This window comes from Diabrotica undecimpunctata, chromosome 5 (genome assembly GCF_040954645.1).
Source record: "Diabrotica undecimpunctata isolate CICGRU chromosome 5, icDiaUnde3, whole genome shotgun sequence".
Classification (NCBI taxonomy): domain Eukaryota; kingdom Metazoa; phylum Arthropoda; class Insecta; order Coleoptera; family Chrysomelidae; genus Diabrotica; species Diabrotica undecimpunctata.
This window is the reverse complement of record NC_092807.1, coordinates 93189982-93211961: the sequence shown is the minus strand read 5'-3', so window position 1 is coordinate 93211961 and position 21980 is coordinate 93189982. Positions and strand designations below refer to the sequence as shown.

General features: G+C 31.1%; 2 protein-coding genes across 2 annotated transcripts in view; one reads left to right on the top strand and one right to left on the bottom strand.

Annotated features, from left to right (window-relative positions):
- Window positions 1-1812: 1812 nt before the first annotated feature.
- Window positions 1813-13795, top strand: Cyp18a1 (Cytochrome P450 18a1). Its single transcript, XM_072532202.1, has 5 exons — window positions 1813-2273; window positions 4482-4870; window positions 5022-5184; window positions 5663-5927; window positions 10131-13795. The coding sequence occupies exons 1-5, from the start codon at window positions 1910-1912 to the stop codon at window positions 10534-10536; spliced, it is 1587 nt and encodes a 528-aa protein (XP_072388303.1). The 5' UTR covers window positions 1813-1909; the 3' UTR covers window positions 10537-13795.
- A 218-nt stretch (window positions 13796-14013) lies between these two features.
- phtm (cytochrome P450 enzyme phantom) overlaps window positions 14014-21980 on the bottom strand; it is an 82285-nt gene continuing 74318 nt past the window's right edge. Inside the window, exons 5-7 of the mRNA XM_072532203.1 lie at window positions 21472-21768; window positions 18087-18454; window positions 14014-14217 (exon numbers count right to left, since the gene is read on the bottom strand). Of these exons, the coding sequence (XP_072388304.1) occupies window positions 14042-14217; window positions 18087-18454; window positions 21472-21768 (841 nt within the window). The 3' untranslated portion in view covers window positions 14014-14041. The remainder of the gene's footprint in view (window positions 14218-18086; window positions 18455-21471; window positions 21769-21980) is intronic.

Here is a 21980-nt window from a genome sequence, read left to right as displayed (position 1 = left end):
CCCAGACTATCCCATATACCCAGAATCACAGAGATAAGGAAGTCAGTCAGACATATTACAAAAAGTGCAAGAGTTTGCCTCTAACAAGGTGTGGTAATTTTCAACAATTACTTTAGTTTTGATAATAGGTATTTTTCTGCAAATTTCTGCTGTTTTTTTTTTGTTTAACTTCGTTGATTAAATGTACGTATTTTTTGTAAATGTATTGTTTATTCATTAATTAAAGATGCACTATTTTTAGAATGCAAATTCAAAATTTTACCAGAAAAAATATTTTGCCGAAAATTCAAAGTATATCACTAAATTTAGTTTTTCATCTTCTTTCTAAGTGCAGAATCGATTTTTGAAAAATCCAATGTAGTGGGTGTTGTTTTCGGAAGTGGATTTATTGTAATTTAAAATAAATGAATCGATTGGACACAATAAAAAATATTCGAATTAAAAAAATTGTGGTCAAAAATTTATGAACCAAATAAGAAGGCAAAATAAATAAAACACCCAGTACTTTTGTTATTGATGAAGTAAGACCGATTAAATATGAGATGGAGTGTCCCCTTTTTACAGTTAACGTATGTTACTTTTTCAAAGAAACACCCTGTATATATATATTTTAGAAAAGTTTTTAAAATATCGTTTTTAAAACATCTTTCGATGTCGAAAAATCTATGGAAAAATTTATTTTTTAGTTTGCGATCAATAAAATCTTTTAACAAAGCGGTTACTTGAATCTGAATTAACAATATTGTCTAAGAAGATGCAACTGAAGGTAAAGGTTATAGCAATAATTCCTTATAATAATCTTTTTTTTTTTCAGTGGATTTAAAAGGTTTGTTTGTTTGTTTAGTTCGGACATAAATCATTATAGTAAGAGTTCGAGGGCACAGCTGGTATTCAATATTGTAATACCTGGAAACAGGTCAGAATCTTAATATACAAAAACACAGTTCGCAAATATAGAAACAAATATATTTTTAAATAATTATCTGTAACCATACTCTTTTAATTATGTAGCTATAGATGGCAACAAAAGTGAAACCATGTATAAAAATAGGAAAATATTCATATAAAATATATAACTCACAATACGATTCAAAAATAATTTATATAAAACGTATCAATAAAAAAATATGATTGATATTATCAATAATTTCAGTAAACTAGAACTCATGTTAACACAAAATATTTGAAGTGTTAAACAAAAATTAATTTTGTGAACAATTGTTTTTTTATAAAATCTTCAGAGAAAACTGAGCAAACGTAAAAAGTCAACATATCTACCTTTTTTCTTATATTTCCAAATGCGTATATTAATAATTAACTGTAGTACTGATAGAATGTACTTTACACCAAACGAATATAGCGAACTGTGTTAAATGTATAAACCAACACTAACCTACCCCCAAAAATGCCTCACACAAATACGAAACGGGGTTCAATAGTCCACTGCAAAGTAAATTGCCCTAATTCCGTGTGTAACATCAAATATGAATTAGATAAAGCCTGCCCCAATTCGATAGCGCTGACTGAATAAAATCGGTCATTCAATGAACTTGATCTTGAAACCTTATCGGACTGTTGTTCCTCTGAATCATCGTACGATTCAACTTGAAAAATATCCGAAGCACACACACATACTTCTTCGACCTTCCTTTCTCGACTGAAAAATTAATGAATGAAGTGCATCTTGCCGCTCACGAGGAGAAGGGGTGCAGGTCTTCCGTCCGATTGGCCAAGAATCATCGCTCCTCCTTGCTAACCCCTCCCAATCCATCGACTTAAGTAAGTTGTAGTCTGATCTATAAAAGCATTGCTTACAATGACGCTCTTGTAGACACTGTGCATTGCTTTTTGATATTTTGCGTAAATCTTTTAATTTTTTTCAAAAAGTTTAAAAAATAATTTTAAAAAAATGTTTGTGTATAGTACGATGATGCTTTGGAATTTTGCGGTCAAAGAATTCTCGACAAATGTTCTGCTTGTGTTCGTCACTGTTCTGTTAATAGTTCGCGCCCTTCAGATGCTAAGGGAAGCTTTATCTCTGCCTCCAGGACCTTGGGGACTTCCCATCCTGGGATCTCTTCCTTTTTTAAAGGGAGATCTCCACCTGCACTACAGAGATCTTACTCAGAAATATGGATCGCTCATATCGACTAGACTTGGGTCTCAGTTAATAGTGGTTCTGAGTGATTACAAGATGATTCGGGACGCGTTCAGGAAAGATGATTTTACTGGACGACCTCACAATGAATTTACCAATATTTTAGGAGGCTATGGTAAGTCTAACATACTATATATTTTTTATCTTCTCGAAAAATATAAATTTGTAATTTTTTTGAAAATGACCTCCAAAAATGTTGTGCTTTTATTTTGTTTTTAATTCATCAGACACTTATAATAAATGTAAGAATATTCGTGGGTTTTTAAAAATTAAATGGTGACATTGACCCATTAAAGAAGCTATTACTAAACGGCTACACATACTAAATTGAGTAATATAAATATTGAACAAATTGCAAATTTACAACTAATAATTTTGTGAGATTTATTTTAATATCTTAAATTAACCCTCTAAATTTAATTTAATAATAGGAAAAGTACTAGGTGTATAATATACACCAAATAATTTTAATACATTTAACTATATTTTCAACTTCTTTGCAATTTTTTCCGTGACTTGCGATTGTATCTGCGATTTCTTACTTACACTCTTTTCTAATTTGTTTTAAATTGTTTACAAAAAAGTTAAGAATAATTTGTTTCAAATCTTTGTGTATCCGGTGGTGTATTTTTTACTCGATTGTCTTACCGTCTAAAAATAAATCTCGTATATGATTGACACACTTTTGTAGTGGCCTTCACAGGTCACATCTTTAGTAAAAGTGGTCGGTTCGTTATCTCAGCTTTGATATCCTATCGGCTTTAACCCACTTTAAAATCATTAAAAAAGAAGAAAAACTGAAGCAGATAATTTTAATCGTTATTGTTGTTGATTGCAGAATCTTTATGTGTTCCATCGCCAACACTGATTATGTCACGGTGGAAAAAAATTGAAGATTGGCATGCGATTGGTTTGCGATGTTTTTTTCTGATTAAAAAGACAGTGGTCTATTTCTTTATTTACTTCAGATAACGTCAACTCTTTTTCTCATAGAAGTATGTACACAATTTTGTTGTTAAATAAATATGTTGTGGATTTTAACCGGTTTTCCCTTTTATACAGTTAACTCAAGATTATTAAGTATTTGAATATTTTAGAGTTCTCATTTTTCATGTGAAATGTTTTTTTTTGTTTAAAAGATATTTTGTCTATAAATTATTAATCTTCATGCTTTACCTTATTAATATTCACAAAAATTTGTTTTTATATCAGAAATAAGTAGATACCAATTGTTTTTTCATGTTTTTGTCTGGGTTTATCGTTTGACCTTCAAATTTGAGAAGAACCCTATCTATGAGCTCTAGATACTTTTTTCGTGTTTTACCGACGTTTCATATTTTTGGCTTGCTACAATTTTTTATTTAAACTATTCTGTTTTTGTCATTTTTGACCAAAACTATCTCCATTTTTATTTATTGTTTTCTTTTAATGTCATAAACACAATTTCATTATCTTACAAGCATTTACCTTGTGCAATAAGTTTAGTTAAAATTATAACTAGAATTAAATAAAGAACATGTTTGGTCTGTTAAGTTGATTATTTTACAACTATCTTCTTATTTTTTCTCAAGAGTTTGTAATTCTTTCTTTTTTATATAATTAAATGGTCACGATGGTTAATATATTTCTAGATACATGGGCTTCTCTTAGCCCTTAATTTCCATGGCTTTTCGTGTCCAAAAACAGTTGTAGATTTGATAATATAAAAACGAGCTAATCCAAAATAAATTCGATAAAGCTAAAATAGGCTATTATTATATCGTTGTCTTTTCTCTTGTAGCTAAAAAACATCAACAAAAACTTTTCTATCAAAAAGTTGACCGTATTTGTATACCGAGTATAACAAAATAATAGTTTACATTCAAATTTTCAATTTTCTTCTTCGATTCTTATGTTCTTTTTTTAATATACAATTTGTTCACTATCAATAGAAATTAATAAATACTTTCATTTTAAAATATACATTATTAAATATAAATAGATTTAGTATTAAATTTAATTGTTACTGTGGTATTATTCTTGTAGTTATAATGTATACAGTTAATTAAATTTTTTATTGTTTAGATCGCGTGTATTGTTCTATTTTGTACGGTTGGCAGTAATGCAATATTGTTTCGCAATGACCTTGGCCAACGTTTGAAGTTTTTTTGCTGCTGGCTGTTCTGCCGTGTATTTAAATAGCTATACAACGGTTACACAAACTTTGTTCGCAATCACAGCAACAAATAGATTTAATTCAGATTTAACAATTTAAATATTTTTTAACTATAAAAGACACTCTACTGGAAGACTTATTAAATATCTATGATTTTGTTTATTTCAGGAGTAATAAACATAGCAGGGAAGCTGTGGAAAGACCAGCGCAGATTCCTCCATGACGGTCTTCGTCATTTCGGCATGTCCTATTTATCTTCGAGGAAAACTCAAATGGAAAATCGCATCATGTCGGAAGTTGAAGATTTCCTCTTTGTTCTCAAAGATCGCGAAGGCCAATCTGTGGATTTGAATCCAGTCTTCGCCGTGTCGATTTCCAATGTTATCTGTGATGTTTTGATGTCAGTGAGGTTCTCCCATAACGACGGCAGGTTCATTAGATTTATGAATCTCATTGATGAAGGATTCCGACTGTTTGGCTCGTTGGAAGCAGCTATTTTTATACCAATTCTCAGATATTTGCCCGGATATACCCTTACCAGACAAAAAATTGCCAGGGTAAGATATATATTTTTATCATAGAATGCAAATTCAGATTCAATATTAGTTTTTAACAAATTTAAAATTTTGGTGAATGCACCTAGCGACTTTCGCCATTATTTAAAAATGTCCTCATTCACGTAATATGTATTTTTTGTATTTATTTCAGAACCGTGAAGAAATGGCACGTTTTTTGCAAGAAACTATTGACGACCACAGAAAAACCTTCGATCCTAGTCATATGAGGGACCTTCTCGATACTTATCTTTACGAAATTCAGAAAGCTGATGAAGAGGGTACCGGCCATCATTTGTTCGAAGGGAAAGATCATGGTAAATATAAATTTATTTAGTTGTAAGGTATGATACAAAAGTTTTTTCTTATATTTATCTTCTTGTTTATTTTTAAATTCATTCCTTTAGTCTCTGTTTTAAAACTGTTTCATATTTTAACATTTTCCTTTCTCTTTCTCTTACATTCTTCAATTCATTGTTTTTATCTCCGTTTTCGTCGATATTTTGAATTCGAAAATTTGCTTTTCTCTTTCTCTAAAGTTTTGTTTAAAAAACAGTTTTGTTAAACAACATTCACTAAATGTATAGGAAGAATGTCGTTGTATCTGAATATGAATATATTGCCTTTATGAATATATTGCCTTTATGAATATATTGCCTTTATGAATATATTGCCTTTTTTGGATATGGTTTATGCTGATTTTCACCAGTTTACAATATTTGATTTATGAGAAGACTATTGGAAAAATATACCTATATGTCATATATTTATATCAATAATGTTTTTTTCTTGCAGACCGTCAAATGCAACAGATCATGGGTGACTTGTTTTCCGCTGGTATGGAAACTATCAAAAGTTCACTTCAATGGGCTGTTCTGTTCATGTTACACAACCCCGATAAAATGTTGGCAGTTCAAGAAGAATTAGATCAAGTTATTGGTCGCCAGAGGTTGCCAAAGTTAGAAGATTTGACGTATTTGCCTGTCACAGAATCCACCATTTACGAAGTCCTGAGGATTTCCAGCATTGTTCCTATGGGTACTACGCATGCTCCAGTCAGGTAGGTTTATTTTAGTTTTCTAATATATTGCTAGTTCTATACATAAAATATTGGAACATGTTATAGATTTTAAGGATAGAACTCGAATTTTAACTGATCTGTTTTAACTGATATTTTTACGTTGGCTAATAGGCTGTTCACTAAATTTTGCAGTCCGATAAGTAAAACACATTTTTATGGTTTAAAATACACTTTATTATTCAGTATAGTCTACCTGTCAGAACGACATTGCAATTTATAAATTACATTCTTGAAAAGAGAATCTGGAAGGGTTGCAAAATATGCTTTCACACCTGTTATGACCTCATTTGATAAAAAACGCCTTCTGATGGTATGGTAAATACCAACGGTAAAAGTAAAATACGGTGGTTGTTCTAACAATTTAAACTTTAATTAATGGATCTTAGTCATTGCCAAAATGCTCATTTGACACGGTGATTTGTCCTGAGAAAAAGTATTTTTTTCTTCTCCAAACTGTATGTTTTTTCACAAATTTTTTTCTGCACCTGCTCTCTGAAGGTTACAATAATATTCAAAATTGATTGTTTTACCAGTCTGCAAGTAACTCACAAACAAAATTTTTTTCGCGTCCCAAAAAACCTAAAACCTTATTGGGCAATTTATGGACACGAACTGGTTTGGGAGCCGAAAAACCAGGATCAAACCACCATTAAGCCTCTTGTTTTGATTCAGGATTATGGTTATAGACCTCAGTCTCATCTATACTAACGAATGAATCCACAAGCTCCACTTCATCATTTCGAAAATACTCTAAATGTGTTTGAGAAAGTCGCATTCAAATATGTTTATGTTCCATTGTTAGCGAATGCGGCACACATTGTAAACACAGCTTTCTGAAACCTAATACTTCACCCAAAATATTGCTTAAACTACCCAATAAGATACTTATAGCCGGTTGTAGTGCAGCCAATTAGGTTTCATTTTTCACTTATTCATGATACCTAGTCCAGAATTCTTGACCAGTTTGTGCAAGGCTAGAGAATAGGTACCATATTTTTTCGAGTCACTTGGTAGTCTAAACAGTGTGTTTCCACCTCCAATTTAATGTTTTGCTGTCATGCAAAATATCCTTGACTGCTTTAAGTTTTCTACTACAGAGTCTAAGGCTTAAGTCTCTATGAAGCAGTCCATTAACATGTCGTGTTTGATTCTATTAAATGACTTTTTGTTTATCTATAAACATACAGGGAATTTGAGGTCTACATCATTGAAACAGAATCTTCATAGCAAATAATGAGTTTTAGTAATACTTTTATATTTGTTTCGCATTTTGGTATGGTTGATTTTGAAAAATGTTTTTAGTGAGTAGCTCAAATAACATTTGTTAATACTGATAATATCATAATAATAATATGGTTATATTTGGTTGAGCTGATATGTATTCATAAGTTAGCAAATATGAGTTAGCCAGTTATTTATGGCCTCTGCAAGCTATTTATTTCGCTCGTCATCCGAAGTCGGAAGACCAAGTGAAAGTTATCAGGGCGTTGAAAAATAATTCTTTTTCGAACTCGTTTCCAAAATACATTTTTGAGAGTACTATATCTCCTAAACCGAGATGTCACATATTTCACATTTTCATTAAACTGTTTTCGTTTGGTTTTATAAGTTGTTTCTTAATTTACATGTAAAGGGGTTCTGGTCTGATTTCATGTCTACTGCTGGATAAGCTTTCACTAAAGTCTCATAGCTTTTATTTATAATCAATATAATCTATTAAATTTCTTACTACTTGTATCTATATGCCTGCGGATTCGTGTGGGAATTTCCAAGTATATATTTTTTTCTTATAAAGATTAAAGAAGTTAACTTTTATAAAGATATAATTGCTCGTTGTTGCCCCATGACAAATTCTATCAATTGCTTTGCTCATTCATTTATTTTACTGATTCTTACGTTAAAACATTTGTATTTTAAGGAAAACATTTTATAAGACGTCAATAAGCAGCAACAATTCTCCTATTCACTTTATTGATGTCAAGTTGAATTCTTTTGGAATTATCCCATTTTTTTCGTTGCAGTAATAGTTTTCCTTTAACCTTAACATTTTTTTAACATCGGATCAATATTTCCTTTCTGTTAAGTGAAACATCTAACCAAATAAATTATGAATAACTAAAATGAAACGTATTTGCTTTTAAATTGCAATCTCCGTTTAGGTAACGACACCTTGTTTGTTTTTTTAATTATTAAACTTCATCATTATGTATTTATTTTAAATAGTACATGCTAATTTTAATTCTAACGATTTTTAAATTACGACGATTTTGTAAAGTTATCTATTATTAGTTCATTCACCTGTTAGATAATATCTTAATAATTGTTTTGGAATGATAACTGAATAGGTAGTAAAAATTTATCGATAAGGTATGATCTGAAAGGTTGTTTAAAAATTAAAAAGTTAAGTTGATTAGTCATGTTTTAATCAGTTTACGAATTCAAATATTATTATTTCATATTTATCGTATAATAAAACTAAAGTTGAGATGACTTTGTAAGTAAAATGGTTTTCCATTTTGTTATATGTTTGCTCTTTCTTCCTTATATTCCCAGTTTCTACTTATTTCAATTCCCATGTATTGGCATTTTTGACATTGTACTTGCAGTTTTGTGATTTTTAATATCATTAGTTTTAATAGTAACAAGAGTAAATAAAAAACCTATAATACATTAGGTAAAATATAAATAAAATATAATTAATTTTAGCACATATAATACTTATGGCATTAACAATATACACCTAAATGAAAAATAAATATTTTAATTACAGTTATTTATCAGAACAACCAGCCGCTGCACTATATTTTAAAACAGAACTATCAAAACCAATTCTTTACGTAACTTCTAATAACAAATTTTTAAGATGAAATAAAAATAAATTTGATATACTTTTTTATGCTTTAATTTAAGTTTTTGGAAATTCAACATATGTGAATCAGTTATGAAAAGCAGGTACACGATACAGTCTCGTGCACGGTAATTTGGTGTGTAACAAAACAATAAGGCAAATATTGAAGCAACAGAAATCGATGTTTTTTAAAGATCGTTAGAAATATTTTGCAGAAATTAAACGAAATAAAAAAATGTGAATCAAATACGAAAAAATGAAAAATATATATAAAAAAAACTAATGCGGTTACGTAGAAATAAAAAAGGGACAACACAAAGCTGGCAAATCATGGAATAGTTACCGTCAAGACTCAGGATATAAGAAAGGCCAAAGAAAACCCCGAAAGAGTAAATATAAAAAATAACATCTTATAGAAATCTCAAAGAAGGCTATTTGATCGAATTCCATAAAAATTAGGAAGTCGATAAACAAGAAATACCTGCTAAATTCGTTTACCTTGATAAACAACAAGATCTTACCAACTACAGCTGATTCTTGATCTTCTAATTGTCTGATAATTTCTAGATCATAGTCAATATATATTTAAACTTTAAATTAAAGAAGTAAAATGTATATATTTTTTATAGCTGTACAAAAATGATATTTATTATAACTGAACGCTGTTTGTTGTGGTACCAAAAACTTCGCTTAAGTAATCCTTCAAAATATAGTTTTATTATTCATGCGGTGGTGCCTAATAAACCATTTTTGAGTGTCATACGGCACTATAAACAGTTAGATGCATTCCGAAGCGTCGATACGATACGTACCGAATTTGGAACTGTGTTTAAAATTCGTCTCTGCAAAAAAGTGAAAGTCAACAGCCTAAAAATAATTTATATTTTTCGGTCAATGAACTTTGGTCATTCACAGACGATTTCTTAAGGAATTTCGTAACGACACGCAAAATACTGCTGAAATGGTTTAAGACAATAACTTCAGGGGTTTATGTAATAAGTTCAATATACGCACTCTCGAAGAAACTTATGTAAGTGGAATTAAAAATCGACTAAGTGTGGTTTGGACCAACTTGTCTGGTCCATAAATTTTGTCAATTTAGCATTATGTAAAGTTCGTGGGGAAATAACCGAGCCATCACATGTCTACAATAAATTAGAAGCAAAGCACGACATGGAAGTTGTTAGTACCACATTATTTTCTTTTAACAAATCATATATTACAACATATATTGAAAGTTGTAATAATGTTTTCATCCATATTTTGAATATTTGCTTTTAAAATTATCATCTATCTTTAATACAAAGTTATTAATTATACCTTTTTTGTTACAGAGACACCAAACTTAACGGTTTCCATCTTCCCCCACATGCGCAAATAGTACCGCTTCTCCATGCCGTCCACATGGATCCCTCACTGTGGGAAGAGCCAGAAAAATTCAATCCTTCCAGATTCATAAACTCTGAAGGCAAAGTCCATAAGCCAGAATTCTTTCTTCCCTTCGGAGTCGGAAGAAGAATGTGCCTTGGTGAGATCCTGGCAAGAATGGAACTCTTCCTCTTCTTTTCCTCGCTTCTTCACAGCTTTGACATTTCCGTACCAGAGGGAGAAACGTTACCAAGTCTTAAAGGTATTGCGGGTGTAACCATCAGCCCCAATGCCTTTAAAGTTAAGCTCACACCAAGGCCGATGGCTTGGGATAACGAAGAGCCCAACATTAGGCCCGCTGGTAGCCATTAGGCTTAACTGAAGCAGCTGCTAAATTAACAAAAGTACAAAATGGTGTTTGGGTTTTACCAAGCGTCTACGAGATGTCCAAGTCGTTCTCAGGGCACGGTGTTAAATTGTTTCCTAATTCCGAAGAGACGGAGTGTTATAAGTACAAGATTTTCCTTGTTTTGTGTTTTGAGCAGAGCGATTGGGCGCGGTACTTACTAAAGATACCACGACAAATAACGTTTACCTAAGTTAAACTAATTCGTGTGTAGTATTAATACCTAAACTCAAAAAATCTCCAATGACAAAACACAACTTTTTATAGTTCTCATTATGAACACGATTATTTCTTTAAAACAAATCCATAACAATGCATGTATTGAATTTTTTACTACATTTTCATAACGTACAATAGTTTTGGAACTTAATTCGGTGTTATCTCAATTTTGTATTTATTGGATTTCAAAATATTACGGAAAACGTCAACTGTTTTAAAAATAGTAATAAAAAACTTTATTATTGCATTTTTCAATAATTTCTTTATTCAGCTAATTCTTTAATTAGTTTATTTGCTCTTTATTTGTATATATTAAATAAAAGTTAGCTTATCCTCTTGATATTTGTTTTTCAGTTGCTTTATACATATCTTACCAAAAATACTTCTTTACATTGTAATCTTCTTTTGCTTTTTAAGTCTTGTCTCTCAATTTTTTGGTCAAATTGAACTATTGTTGCAAGAACACCTATATATAATCTTTTGCTCGTTGCGTCGCTAATGCTACCTTGCTAAACTTCTTTCGGTAGTTCCTGAGCTAATTTTTTTAGAAGCCGTCTGTTATATCAGTCATTCATTCATGATATCCATCCTAAATTTCTGAAACCCATTACCAACTTGTACAGGTGTAATGCATGGGTATCATACGTTTTTGGAGTCACTTTATAGGCTCAAAACAAACTTCATATCATAACTAAAGCTGATTAACCCGTCCACCACGACAACCAAGGTCACAATAATATCAACATATCTCTAGGAATTTCAAGTTGAGTATTAATAAAAGAAATCTCTCTCTCTTCAGTCCTGATCCTCCAGAGAAAGTGTATTCATTGTAATGTCATGTATTGTTTGTCTCCAAACATCTCTGTTTCTGATTCTTCTTCTAAACGTGCCTATCTTCTAGAGATGTTGGCGACCATATTGACCCATCTTATTCTATTCACAGCAGCTCGAAATAGATCAGTTGACATTACATCAGTCCACTTCCTAAGATTGGCCAGCCAGGATATACGTCTACGTCCAGGGCCTCTCTTACCCTCAATTTCGCCTTGTAGAATCAACTGTAGAAGTCGGTATTTATCATTATGCATGATGTATCCGAAGTAACCCAATTTTCTGTTTTTTTATGGTGTTAATAATTTTTTTTGTCTTTTCTTAGCCTCTGGAGAATATGTCTAATCGTTTAATGGCATCTTCTGTAAGGCTCCAGCTTTCTATTCCATAGAGGAGGTCACTAAAGACGTAACATCTAAGAATTATTATGCGTATATTGATACTTAAAGATAGTTGCAGAGAATCTGCCTAAGACTGTTGAAAGAGCTTCTGGCTTTTTCAATACGAGTTTTTATTTCATAGCTGTGATCCCAAGTATCCTTAATATTGTAGCCCAAATAGCATATTTTTTCCACTCTTCCTAACGGTGTATCGCCTATTGTAATTTGGGCGTTTATGTTGGTGTTCTTACTAATGATCATTATTTTTTTCTTCTTGTCTCTTTCTTTCATGTCTGATTATGCTTTTGAGTCTGATTGAATATAAAACCTAGTCTTCTATTATTAGCCGACCTAATAATAGAAGACATAAAAATCAAAGTCCAAAATATAGTTTAGTAAAAGTTTTAAAACCTGTGATAAAATTAAAGTACCATTATAATTTTTGTAACTCACTACTACTATACTCAAGACTGAGTAATATTCTGTTCTTTTAATAAAAACCTTTTATTTAATACATTGACTAGTAATAAGAAAATAACAACAAAGTTTAAAGATTCTTGAGGTTAGGTATCTATTTATACACAATTTGTCTATGTTTATACCCAAAGACATAGAATACAAATGTCTACGTTTATACCATAGACATATAATAAAAATGTCTATGATTTATACATCATTCATAGCCATAAACTTTTTTCTAGTAATAAAAATGTGGCGTTTATTTGTCGCGGTATTTTGTTGTAAATATAACTCGGTTATAAAACAGAATAAGAATGATAGATCTCCGATTAGGATCGGCTGTGCAAAAGTGTTCAATTATCACATAGTATTAAGTATATTAACTAGTCAGGCATATCATCTCATTGTAATATTCCGATATCGGTGCATAGTTACTTCATTGTTTACCATTATGCGACCATTTTTATTTTTTATTATGTTTTTGTGGTTGTTAACCAAAATAATTCGACTGGAACTTACATAGAACATGTTACCTGTGTTGTGCTTGATGATATTTTGTGGCAATATGTTAAATTTCTGATGCAACTTTAAAAATGTCTGCGTGATACACAACAAACTAGTAATATATTCGTGGTTTTGTTTTACCTATTTCTAACTGAAACCATAATGACATTTATGATTATGTAATTATTTTTAGGTTAGTTTTGGTTAAATAACTGAATTGACGTCATTAAAAAAAATCATTTAAGGCAAAATTTCTAGCAATTTCTTTTCAATATGCTCCAACAATATATTGTTTGTTTGTTTTTGTGTCTAAAACCAGAGTGACATTTACTGATTACGTAAATATTTTTAGGTTAGTTTTGTTTATTTGATTAAATTATTTCAATTTTTGATGTGATTCATTTAAGACAAAATTTCTTCCAATGTCTTTCATACGTGTAGTTAAATGCAGACGTTTTTAATAATACCTTAAGGTGTTCCTTATATTTAAATCCTTTTGTATTGAAAGCAGTAGTGATATTAGGGTAATATTGCCAACTCATGTATTTTTAATAAGAAAATCATAATTATTGAAGTATGTTACTATAAAATGACTTTTCTTTTTTATTTTATAAATATTTTTGCATACCAGTGAATTTTATTTTCAAAATTCCAGGATTCGTATTACCTTGTTCAATTGTAGAAGTTGATATTTCAACGTATTAGCTATTAAGATGTTTTATAAATACTTTAGTGTTCATGCTTACGTACACTTTGAAGACTTATGTTAAGTATAATTTGTTATTTAATAATTTTAACGAATTTAATTTAAATAAATCAGTTTTTTAATTTAGTTATAGTTTTTTTTTCGTTCTTAGACTCCCTTTTTCATTTCAAAACGTCGAATAATGACATTTAATGAGTAATAGTTTCTAGTAATAATTGAGTATTCCTACTCATTTTAATCTTGAAACAATATAAAAAAAAGTTTTGAACTACTTGAATACTTTTTTCAAAGATCGAAGACTTTAAATGTCCATTCCGCTAAGTTTAAAGGAAAATAAAAAAATCTTTAAAAAAGAAAAAAAAGCTTTATTAATTATTTAATTTTTTCTACAATCAATTTATAATCGTGAGGTGTAAGTGTGATGCCGCATTCTCCCCATGTATCGAAGTTTTCGTTTCTTAAGCTAAATGAAAACTTTTGGAGTATTGTCGAGGTAAATAAAAATAAAAACATTCGTGCCAATTCTTCACCGACACACATCCGTTTACCTAGAAAAGAGGGATCTTTATAATACAAAAATAAAACCTGGACCTTTAGTAAAATGTTTTGTTTTATAAAACGTTATAACGTTACAATATTAATTTTCACTTAACCCTCCATCACTCGCACCGTTAGAAAAAATCTAACATTTTTAAATATTTCGCCATAATTTCCGAAATATTGCTTCTTTTGGGTTCTGCAACCCGGAAGGAATACTCCTATGAAGACTCGTATAAGACTATGTTAAATAATGGTGGGAGTATCTATTATCTTATAAACTTTAATCAAATAAAAGGCAGATATCGAGCACAGTTTTATTAATTAAATCTTATCCAAGTACTTTCGCTTTCTGTAGCATCGTCAGGGGCATTTCGTCAAATTTGGGCTATCCAACAATTATAGAATATCATAAACATAAAATTTTAATCACACTACACTACACAAGGGCAAACACTTTAAAATTATTTAAAATTCTCTCCAGATTCTCTCTTCTGATGCCGACCATAATGTAGCTTCGCCTATTTTAAAATTTTTTGTGTTTGTCCTTGTGTAGTGTAGTGTGATGTACAATTTTATGTTTATGGCATTCTATAATTGTTGGATAGGCCAAAATTGACGAACTGCTCCTGAAGATGCTCTAGTAAGCGAAAGTACTTGGGCAAGATTTAAATAATAAAACTGTGCTTGATATTTGCCTTTTATTTGATCAAAGTTCATTTATTCAAGCATTGAACCTTATATCAATTTATTATCTTATGGCCGACAGCAGTTGTTAGTTCAAATCTAACACGCGAGCGATCGCGTTCGTCGGAGCTTTAGAAAAAATCTAACTATGCGAGTGTTGATTTTTAGAGAGATCACTTAAGAAAAGTTATAATATTGTCATAAAAGGTAAGATTTTTAGTAAAATACCTATAGATTGTTGAACATCCGTTATTATAAGCGCTATTTTGGTTTATTGCAGGTAAATATGGACAAGAAAATGGAAAACCAGTTACTAAAATGGTATGAAGAGATAGATAGCGATGTGGAACCACTAGATTCTGATAAGGACTTAAGTGATGTTCGTTCTGAACACAGTATCCACAATACAGATTCTGAGCAGTCCACACCATCCAGTAATTCTGAAGATCTACCCAGTCATCCTGAAGATGCCATGGAAGAAAGCGGCCAAGATGATGGTTATCCAAGATTTTATGGCAAACATAAAACACCATGGTGGAAACATAAGAAACACACTCCCAAAGGTAAGACCAAAGCTTGTAATATTGTTACGAACTTACCTGGGGTAAAAGCAAAAGGCGCCAAAACAATATTAGAATGCTGGAAATTGTTCTTCTCGGATGCTATGATCAATAATATAGTAAAATATACAAATCAAAAACTGGATATGATGAGAGTGTTTTATACTCTCCCTAAGGATTGTCCTGCTGTTGACTAAGAGGAAATGTAAGCATTTATCGGACTTTTGTTCCTTGCTGGGATAAAGAGAGCGCAACATTTAAATAATGATGAACTCTGGAAATTATATGGCACAGCTCCAGATATTTTTGCAGCTACTACGTCCAACAAAAGATTTCATCAAATAATTCAAGCTGTAAGATTTGACGACGTCACTAAGATACAAGAAAATTTGGCCAGTTGATAATCTTTTACCCATTCGAGAAATATATGAAATGTTTGTCACTAACTGTTTATCTGCATATACTCCTGGATTCAATGTGACCATAAATGAAATGTTGGAAGCGGTCCGTGGTAGATGCAAATTTTGGCAGTATATAGCCAATAAGCCAGCGAAATTTAATACGGAATCCAGATTTATGCCTTGGTGGACGCTAGAACATTTTTCACACAAAATCTCGAAATCTACCCCGTCAAACAATCTGAAGGACCATATCAACTACCCAACGATGCATCTAGTGTAGTAAAAAGACTTATACGACCCAGAAGTGGAACCGGTCGAAATGTAACTACGGATAATTACTTTTCCTCTGTAGCCTTAGTCAACTCTTTATTGAACGATGATTGCTTGACAACTATAGGTACTTTGCGTAAAAACAAACAACAAATTCCCCCTGAGTTGACAAACGTAAAAGGAAGACCTTTATGTAGTAGCATGTTTGCATATGGTGACGATGGAAACAAGTGTGTACTTGTATCATATGTGCCAAAAAAAATAAGAATGTACTACTACTTTCAACACTACACAGCGATGGTTTCATTGATGAAAACACCAAAGAGCATACCATGAAGCCAAGGATTACTTATTATAACCTAATAAAAGGCGGAGTGGATGTTGTTGATACAATGATGGCAGAATACTCGGTGACTCGATTTAGCAATCGCTGACCGTTTACTGTTTTTTGCAGCCTACTAAATATTTCAACTATAAACAGCCAAATAATTTACAACAATAACACTAATATTATAACATCTTGAAGAAGCTACATTGCGGAGCTTGGCAAGTAACTTTTAATGTCCCATCTTCAAGGACGTTCCAGTATCCCAAATCTTTCTTTTCAGTTGAGACTCAGGATGCAAAATATAACCGGAGAAAAGACATCAGTTTCTCAAGGGGCAACTCCAACTATAAAACCAAGATGTTCTTTTTGCCCTGTAAGAAAGAACAGGTTTACCCAACATTATTGCACTAACTGTAAGTTGCCGTAAAGAGCACACTGGAGCACGCTTGTTAAGAGCACACTGGTTTAACAAATTTTACTTGCCACCACTGCCTAGAAGAGGAAGAAATCTAATTTTGTGCGTAATGCGCACATTTTTTTTGGAATAAATCCCCTTATTTGTTTTGTTCTAGGGTAATGTGTATATTTTTTTTAGTTTACCTAGTAGTTTTTTTGCAGTTTTGTTTTAAAAAATATTAAAGTTTATCGGTTTTTGTGAGTTAATAGGCCATAAACTTAACAAATAAGTACTAATGACTCATTTATTTGAGCTATACCCATATGTTAGATAAAATATAACACGCGAGTGATGACGCTTTATTCAGATCCAATTATGTTCTATGCCGTCAAACATAAAATTTCTATGCCCACTTCAGTCTCTACTCTAGTTGGGTTTTTGGAAATATAAAAACTTAACAAAGCAATTAAAGAAAGATATCCAAAGAAGATGCAGTTGTTGGCTGCAGACGGGAGATTCGATCAGACAATTGATTTAACCGAGAAGTCAAGATTTTAAATTTAGTGTCAGATTTTGAATAATCAGTTACTAGAGGTTAAAGATCATGGTAAGAAGCTAAAGCTTGTTCATAATCAACAGTAAATTCAAAGCTTCATCCATGTGGTTAGGGTATGTATCAGCAAAAGTTGGACAAGAAACAATTAATAAGGACAAAAAACCTAAGAAATATTTACCAACATAAATAAATTTTAAATTGAATCATAGATGATTGATTTTTTTATAGATGATTGATAACTTCCCTATTTTCAGAATTGAAGTGACATGACAAAAGTCAAGATCGAAGAGTTGAGCGTCAACTGTTTTTAGAATAACATAATAAAATGAAAGAGTCACGTTAATAAATGAATAAAATCGAAATAAATTAAAATAAAATAATTATTTAAAGAAAAATAACATAGTATGGCTGAATAGGTATTTTTAATACCTTTCAAATGAGGTATCACTTGCCATAAGGTCCTACTTAAAATTATCTGTCACAGTGGCGCTGTAACGTCATCTGTCACTTTTACGTCACTTGTTATGATTAGTTAAGAAGCCTACGTCTGTTTATTACCTCCCTCGAAATTTCACTATATTATAAGCATAACCGTTCAAAAGATACGAGGGGATGAAATGGACTAGTACTGTACATATATTGAAACTATTATAGATACCAGATAACTTTAAGATTACTTACCTACTTGAAACGGTACAAAATATTCTGACTTTTCAACCTTTCCCTCCGGATTAATAAACCTGCGTGGATTAAACTCGTCCGGGTTTTCCCAAACATTCTCGTCCATGTGTAATGCCCACTGTAGCATAACGATCATAGTTCCTTTTGGAATCCTATAACCTTCAATTTCCATATCTTCTACGGAACCATGTGGTATGCCTATCGGAACTACAGGTCTGATTCTCATTGTTTCTAAAACTGATGCTTCAAAGAGTGGTAGTTGATTTATATCTTCCATCGATGCCGAACGTCCTTGAAGAACGTCTTCGAGCTCTTTTCTGACTTCTGTTTGAATTATTTGATTTTTTGCCATAAACAGAAAATACCACCTGAAATTAATTTTGACATACGGTGTATTCGCAAACAATTTTTACAAAGAAAACTACAAATTTTCGAAATCGTTACGATTTGATGCATTTTATGTATAAAATACTTCCTAATAAAGCAACTATTCTTGAAAATTTTGTTCATAGATCGATCTAACTCAAATATCTTTTTTTTTAAACGATTTATTTATGCATAAATAAAAGAAAAAAATCAGGCACATCGAAAGCTATGACGTTGTCAGCGTGGAATAGAAACGGTTAAAACAGGACACGATTAAACTAGCAGAAGATCAGGCAGAGTTCAGAAGAGAATTGCAAAGATTATTGAAGTAAGTAAATCAAACCTTAGAAGCGGAATATATTCAAACAAAAAGAAAAAAATTAAATAAACTGATCTGGAACTAAATCAAGATTATAGTGTTTATTATCTAATACACAAACTAAGATAAAAATACAGACGGTATTAGTTAAGTTAGTTTAAAGATGACAGTCGTATTACAACCATCAATAAAAGAACACTCATATTTATCCATGCTTATAAATTTCTTTTCTTTATAAATTTCCTGGCATCTGCCAGGAAACCCTTTTGCAAGCAAACGAAGGAATCGTAATCAATGGAGAGGTTGTAAATAATATTCGATACGCAGACGACACTGTACTAGTCGCAAGAACAGTAGAAGAATTACAACGATTACTTACAAATATAAATATTGCCTGCAACAATTATGGTATAAGTATCAATATCAAAAAAACCAAGTATATGGTCTTCAATAAGAACATGACACAACCAGCACATATTAGTATAAACTGCATTCAAATTGAAAAAGTATCAAGTTACAAATACTTGGGTACTTCAATAAACGAAACTGGAGACCAAAACAATGAAATAAAAAGACGTATCGAAATTGCCAGGACCACTTTCATAAACATGAGGAAATTCTTCTGCAACAGAGATATAAGCATCTCTCTTCGATTAAGAATGCTAAGAGGCTACGTATTTAACACGCTATTATACGGTGTAGAGGCCTGGACTCTCAAGCAGAACAATATAAAAAATATTGAAAGTTTCGAGATGTGGTGCTACCGTCGAATGCTGAAGATAAGTTGGGTTGAAAGAGTCACAAACTTTGAAGTAATGCGAAGGATAGGAAAAGACCCAGAAATTTCGTCAACGATTAAACGAAGAAAACTCGAATATTTAGGTCACCTGATGAGAGAACATAAATACGCATTACTTCAAAATATAATGCAAGGAAAAATAGAAGGAAAACGGAATCCAGGCCGTAGAAGAATGTCATGGTTGCGAATTTGATAGAGTGGTTTGGCTGTACCACTAATGAACTCTTTAGGTCAGCTGTAAACGAGGTCAGGATAGCCTTGATGATTTCCAATCTCCGATAGGAGTGGCACAAGAAGAAGAAGATAAATTTCTTGTAACAAAAAAGTCCTAAAAATCCCTGAGAAAAAATTAATTCATGCTATATATTTGGCAACCAACTTGTGGCATAGATGAAAATTTGTCACCCAACTTGTGACAGGAAATTATAAATAGATAAATCAACGTTTTAGTGTTTTTTAAGGGTTAATTAACGACAAAATTTGCTAGTTACATAACACATATTAGTAAAAAGTGCTTCGTTCTTTTGGACTTCGGACTCTTTTTGACTAGTATAATTTTTTTAAATAATTTTCTTCTTCGTGTTTAATTAATGGACAAAAAACTTGTTGAATTCAAGTGATTTGGTGTTATATACAGAAGCTCGTGTATATATATATATATATATATATATATATATATATATAGTTTGAGTTTAGTTCTTGAACCTTAATATATATTTTTTTAGTGGATTTTCTTGGGCTTAGGTTCATAAAAAAATTGATTTGATACTAAGGCATTTTTATATATTTTTTCGACGTTTCGGCAGGAAATCTTGCATGCAAATCTTCTGTCCAAACATAATATTATGGTTGCTCATAAAGGGCACAATCTTTTGAAAAAGAATTTTACAAGATTAAAAACAAAAACCCCTCTATTAAAAAGATCGCATGTTGTATATGAAATTCCCTGCTCGAATTGTGATGGAGTTTATATTGGACAAACCAGTCAGCTACTTAACTCAAGAATACGTTCCCATAAATATGACAAAAAAAACTCAACCGCCCTCACAAAACATGAAAACGAAAAAAAACATAAATTTGATTTTGAGAAAACCAAGATCCTAAAAAGTGAACCCAACAGGAAAAAGAGAGAGCTTCTAGAGTCTATACAAATAAAAAAAAATAATAATGCAATAAATGATAAAAAAGATGTCAAAAATTTGAACAAAATATATTTTAACTTAATTTAAAAACACATAAAAAGACAATCTCAGAACGCCTATGATGTTAAAATAACTGGTTGTTTAAACGATAAACTAACTTCAATAAACAACACATTAGATCTAAAATATATTTTACATGTAGTGACTTAGTGGGTATGTCCTATGTTTTTAATATTATTTTAATTGTGACGTCTACTTGTTAGTAACAAATTTTTACATGCTTGGTAAGTCAAAAGTTTAACTTTTAAATCGTATTATGTCTATCATAAAATGTTTTTTAGTCAATATTACTTCTTGAAAAAGGCATGGATTTCCTGCCGAAACGTCGAAAAAATATATAAAAATGCCTTAGTATCAAATCAATTTTTTTATGAACCTAAGCCCAAGAAAATCCACTAAAAATATATATATATATATATATATATATATATATATATATATATATATATATATATATATATATATATATATATATATATATATATATATATAAACGTTTTTTATTATTGTCTTGCCTGTTTCAGGGTAATTTTGATCCGCCTTTTAGTTTAATGCTTACAAGTATTAATAATTTCCCATGTACACATAAGCAATCTGTAATTAGATATGTCCGATGCCCCGAAGCTTAATTTCTTTTCGTAAATAATTTTTAATAATGTTTTAAATCAACTATTTAATTGAAAAAAAAGTAAAGTTTACCTCAGACTCGTCAATGTAGTATCCAACGAAGCTCCAAATATATCTGCTAACAAATAAACAAACTGCGTATCGCTATATAACTGTTTAATATTTTCATCCGTTTTCTTTAGTTTTTCCAGCACAAAACATTGGATAAAATTTTGCCCAACGTTCGTGTCCACATTATCTAATGATGTGTTGCCTGTAGTGGTCTGTAATAATTTTATTTGTTCATTTATTAATTCGTGATATACTTGGTGAGTTCTGTGTAGATTTGTCTTTATGAAAGATATAATGTTACGGTATTTTGGCAAAAATCTGAAAACAAAAATGTATTAAGTAGGTATATTTAAATCAACAGAAAGAAAAAACGGAGCATATTTACTAACGCGACACGGGTACAGAACCCGACAATCAGAGGATAAATATAAATATGGAAAGAAAAAAAGAAAATCCACCGAAGAAAGAAGAGAGAAAAATATGATCAAAGAACTTCAAGTAAGCTAACAGAGACAAGAAAGTTTTACCAG